The sequence below is a fragment of the Bidens hawaiensis genome, unplaced genomic scaffold (assembly GCF_021521415.1).
Source record: "Bidens hawaiensis isolate Kalapana, Puna unplaced genomic scaffold, B.hawaiensis_p1.1 tig00020785_1, whole genome shotgun sequence".
NCBI classification, from domain to species: Eukaryota; Viridiplantae; Streptophyta; class Magnoliopsida; order Asterales; family Asteraceae; genus Bidens; species Bidens hawaiensis.
This window is the reverse complement of record NW_027493199.1, coordinates 65,580-71,000: the sequence shown is the minus strand read 5'-3', so window position 1 is coordinate 71,000 and position 5,421 is coordinate 65,580. Positions and strand designations below refer to the sequence as shown.

At 36.2% G+C, this 5,421-nt stretch overlaps 1 protein-coding gene across 1 annotated transcript; it reads left to right on the top strand.

Annotated features, from left to right (window-relative positions):
• Positions 1-343: 343 nt before the first annotated feature.
• LOC143561763 (uncharacterized) lies at positions 344-5,068 on the top strand. The gene is made up of 3 exons (XM_077049751.1): positions 344-1,601; positions 1,995-3,036; positions 3,130-5,068. Exons 1-3 carry the CDS (start codon positions 1,444-1,446, stop codon positions 4,978-4,980), a joined length of 3,051 nt encoding a protein of 1,016 aa, XP_076905866.1. The 5' UTR covers positions 344-1,443; the 3' UTR covers positions 4,981-5,068.
• The last annotated feature ends 353 nt before the right edge of the window (positions 5,069-5,421 follow it).

Here is a 5,421-nt window from a genome sequence, read left to right as displayed (position 1 = left end):
TAGGGTAGATTTCAAAACAGAACAGCTTTGTAGAGTACCAAAACATCTCTCTCTTCCTTTTTTTTTCTCTCTCACATAACACATACACATTAACACGCATATTCATTGATGGAAGGTGAATCAGTGGTGTTTTTTGTTTAAATTTTTTTATAATAGAGAGAAGAACCAGATGCTTCTTTTTGATGTGTGAGTGGGTGGTGCTGCTGGTGCTGTTGTTCATGCCCTAATATTAATCTACCCCAATTTTTGTGTTATCATATTATCCTTATCTTTTGCTCTCAACAGGATCATTCTTAATATTTTCCCAACTCTATCACAAGTTCAGAAAGATAAGGTTTGTCTTGTTTTGATCATTAGGGTTCTGTGTGTGGATCTTTGTTTCTTGTGGGTGTGTTTTGTTTTTCAGAAATCTTGTTTTTTTTCAGCCAAATTTTTGTGTTGATGGTTTCAAAGATCTTCAAGATTTGATTTTTATTGTGTCTTTGCTTAAGGGGGTTCTAAATCTTGAATCTTTTTGACTATGGAAGGAAAAAAGATTGTTTTTTTTAAGGCTTTGGAGATGTAAAGAATGAAAGATTGAAGCTTTTGTGTGTGTGATTTTATGATCATTTCATATTGATTCTTGGGATTTTGATAGTAATTAGGCCAAGATAAACATAAACCCAAATTGGGTTTTCTCTCTCTGTTATTATTTTCAGATTTTTATGTGGTCATGCTCTCTACTACTGTTCACTATTAGACCCAAAGATCTGACTTTTAATGTGGTCTTTATTTCTTCTTAATCCTCTTTCCAACACCTATAATTAGATCTTAGTTTAGGGATCTTGACTCTTGTGTGTATAACTATAATCCCATGATTTTCTTGGACAAAAGGTCAAATCTTTGAAACCAATATTGAGATAAGTCTTGAATTTGTGTTTTCTTTTGTTTTGGGATGAATTTGATGTTGATAAATGATGTGTGTGAGGTTTTGTTTCAACATTTTTGGGTTGATTTCTTTGAGATTTTGTAGTTACAACCCACATAAAATAACACTTGTTGAAGTTACTTTTGATATCTAAAACTTCAATCTTTGCTTGTGGGTCTTGTACTATATGCCAACTAATTTGGTTCTTTTCTTGTTCAATTGGATTCTTTATAAGGAAAGTTGTTATCTTGATGGTTCAAAGATCACATAAAATATGGTCTTCTTTTGCAGGGTCTAAGATGAAGTAAGTCATGTGTTTAACCAAAGGATATTACTCTGTAACTCATCTCTCACCAAGCATGCTTTGAAGCAGATAAGTGTGGGGCTTTGATTTTGAAATTCTAGTGAGAGAAAGTTAGAGAGAGAAAGGTACTAGTGTCTTGTTTGTTATATATGCTGAAGGCCAAGTGTGAAGAAAAGAAGAGTTCTTGTGGTTGTTTATACAGCACAAGGAAACATAATATTATTAGCAGCAGATGATATCCATTGATGATCATGCACCATCAGATCCTTCATCATCTCATCAACAACAACAAAACTCTTATGATCTCAAGGCTTGTGATACAGATCTGAAACCTGCAGATGCTGCTGATCATGATGACAGCAACAACCAACTGCCAAATTTCTCAATAAGGTAGAGAAAATTATTGATTCCCACTGTCATGATTCTTAATTCCTCCACTTTCTTGACTATATTTATTCAAGATTTGATTTTTTTTACTGAGTCAGATCTCTTGACCAGTGGGGAGTAAGTATTGGCTCAGATTTCATGAAAAGATCATATTTTTCCCATCTTTGATATAAGTTTTTTTATGTTTTATGTTTTATCTTTTTACCCATTTCAGAATATAACTTATAGGTTTTTGATTTATTAATTAGTTTCCTTATCTTTATCTTGATCATGAATATTATTATTGTTTACTGTTATGGATTCATGGGTCTTGCTTCTTGTTGGCATGTGATATTGGTGGGGTTGGTTAAATCTTGAATCTTTTTGAGATTGAAGTTTGGTTTAATTATCTTGTAGGGATTATGTTTCCGGTTTAAGGAGCAAAGATATCGCGTGTAACTGGCCTTTTTCGTCTACAAGTTTGCGACTTTGCTTAAAACATGGAGTCAAGAATTTGTTGCCACCTTTCCAGTCTCTTGATTGTTTAAGAAATAAGTCAAACAACTCATCTTTGACCAGATGCAGTCCTGAAAATCGTTCGTCTGATGAACAACTTATAAGCAGTTTTGTTACGAAGCCCGTAAATGATAAATTCAAACCAAACAAAAAGAATCCAAGCGGTTCAAAACGAGAGAAAGAATCAAAATTTCATCTGCAAGGGCACTCGGGTCAAACAAAGTCAAAGGAGAAACCACCTGCTTCTTCTCAAAAACCTGGAAATGCGTCGGTTAACATAATTACTAAAAAGAGTAGATTGGTTGTGAAAGTGAACTCGGGCGTTGAACACGTTGCTCCAAACTCTGAAACCATGGCATCTAAAGTTTGTCCAGTTTGCAAGATTTTTTCTCCGTCTTCAAACACAACCCTAAACGCTCACATTGATCAGTGTTTGACCGGGGAGGTGACTATGAAATGGACTGACAGTCCCAAAGTTGTAGTCAAACATAAAGTCAAACCTCGGAAGATGAGGTTGATGTTAGATATATATCAAACAGCTCCACATTGTACAATTGAGGAACTTGATAGAAGAAACGGTACAAGTTGGGCTACAAATTCGAGTTTTCCCGCTCAAGAATTCCTATTTCAAGAACAAGAAGAGGAAGAACAAGAAGATGAGGAAGAGAAAGAAGAGCCTCGTTTGACTAAAGTCAACCATGTTCATGCTGCTGATAATGAGGGCGATGTGTATATCGACACTAATGGCACAAAAGTTCGGATCTTGTCAGTCCCCAAAATCGGCTTGCCTAATAATAATCTTGCAGACCGAAAGATTAAGAAAGGAGTAAAGGGAAGTAAACTGATCATGTGCAAGAAAAACAATATTTTTAAGAAAAAACATCAGAAAAAGTATTTGAAACTTACCCCTAATGCGAGAAAATTATGCTCAACAAAGCCTAAGGTACGTTCTTTTTCGATCATAGTTCTTAATTGTATGTGATGTATTATTAATTTATTATGATGATAAATTTGATGATTTTCTTTAAAAATTTAGGTTGCTGATTTCCCGGAAAAAAGTGGTCGGGGAGAAGATGATGTTATGGGTGAAAATTGCAGCAAAGATGGACGCGGTAAGGAGATTATGAAAGCGGTTGATTTGGGTATTTCAAGGCCATCATGGGCGTGCTCAAAGCGAACTGGTCTTTCTAAGAAGTTTAATTTCGAGAACGAGAATCGAGAGGTGGGATTAAAATGTCATAAAAAGAAAGATTTGGTCGTTGAAACTAGCGGTAAAAGAATTTCTTCTTTACAAAGTAGAAAGAAAATGATAACTTCATCATCATTGGTTAAACCACCTCTTAATAGAATGGCTGAGTTTAGAAAGGCTAGATCTATGCATCATGATGAATCAGATGACGACGACGATGACGACGAATCAGATGACGATGATTATGATGATGATGATTATGAGGGTACTCCATATGTTGGTAATAGATCAAAAGGTGTCAAGTTTTCATCTTTAAGCAGGAATCAGTCATTTCCAGCCTCCAAATTCAGTCTCAAAAGGAAGTTTTCAGCGGTCGAAACCTCTCGGGTCAAATCTGTTGACTTTCCATCTCAAGATTCTTCGAAAGAACAATCTAGAGTGGATGAACACACAAGCAATAATAAGAAACAAGAAACAAGATCCATCACTTCAAAAACTTCAAATGAAGAATCTTCTGTGGGGATTCAAACTGTTAGCAGGAACGAATTGGAATCCATTGGAAACGGGTCGTCATTACCAATCCGGGCCCCAAGTTTTACTGGCTTGAGCTCTTTTGATCCCGAGTTTTCAAACCAAGAGTGTATTGATCTCTATCAAGATCAAATATGTTCAACTAACCGCGCTCCAGACGATGTTGACAAGCAAGAAAATTACTTTCAACAAATCGACCCGATACCAATTCCCGGGCCACCGGGGTCATTCTTGCCTGCTAGCCCGGGTGGGGAAATGGTTTCTGAAGAACAAATTCAAGAAACTAGGGTTCATTCAAGTGAAAACCAGCATTATCATGATAAGCATTATCATGATACAATGGATCGAGATTCCATGTCCAATTCTCCAGTTTCAACTGTCTCAAATTCAAGATCTAGTTGTGGAAAAGATGATATGTATGCAAAACCTTATTTTAACAGCGACACGGGTTATACAGAAACGGGTCAGTCTCATAATAGTTTCAAGAACGATCCGCCTTGTTGTTGTTCAAGAAAGGAGACTGCTTTAAACTATCAAGATTCATATATTTTAAGGAAACAACATCAACCGACTGAACAATCGATGAACTTTAAAAAACCAGTCATTGAATCTACTGCTAGTCCTTCAAAGCCCATTCTCAGGTTAATGGGGAAAAACTTAACCGTGGTTAAGACGGATGACGATGAGTTTAGACCTCCTCAGTCAAGTCAACGACCCGTGATGTTTGGTCAATATCAAAATGGGTTCGAGTCTCAACATTTCAATGTCCACTCTTCAAGAAGTCATACTGAATTTGGTCCCAAGCCTGTTCATCGAGGATTCGCAGCGCCTGTGGATTATTATGGTAACGGTGGTCCTTACCAGGAGCCCGTAAGGCCCCACTATGTTTACAATGCTGGCCTGAGCTCGAGGCCTGTTAAGGAGATTGTAATCCTCGACGACACACCTGAAAAGGAAGATGATAATATTATGCAAAACAGGTTTCTGAATAGGCCACACACCACATACCCACCATATGTTGTTGGTGGTGGCAGTGGCGGTGGTCGTGGTGGTTCAATGATGTTTAATGGCGGTAGTTTTCGGCCTTCTGATAATGGAAACGTTGGTGGCAAGTGGAATATATGGTCTTCAACATCATACCATAATATTCCTCCTAGTTATCCTTAATATGGGATAGATGCTTACAATACAGATGAGTTTTTCAATTATCTTTTTAAAGATTTGGTTTTTATTTAATATCTCAGTTTTAGAGTTCTAAGAAAACACTTTCCCAAGGCTTCTGTAAACCCCTACCGGAATAATAAGCCATCTCTCTTTAACTATAATCACTATTTTATGTGTTTCTTGAAATCTGGCCTTAAAATCAAGAAACCAAAAAGATACTATTTTTAGGCATCTTTTTAACCATTTACTTGATGAGGTCATTTTGTTGGGAGAAAACATGCAACCCATGCAAGCGTACATACATACTTATATACATATAATCATAAATATTCAATACATAGATGCATGCATGTATGTATATGTATGTGTGTAATCTGTTTATGTATAGTATAATATAATGTATAATGTATGTATATCCATCATTTGAAGTGACATGAAATATAG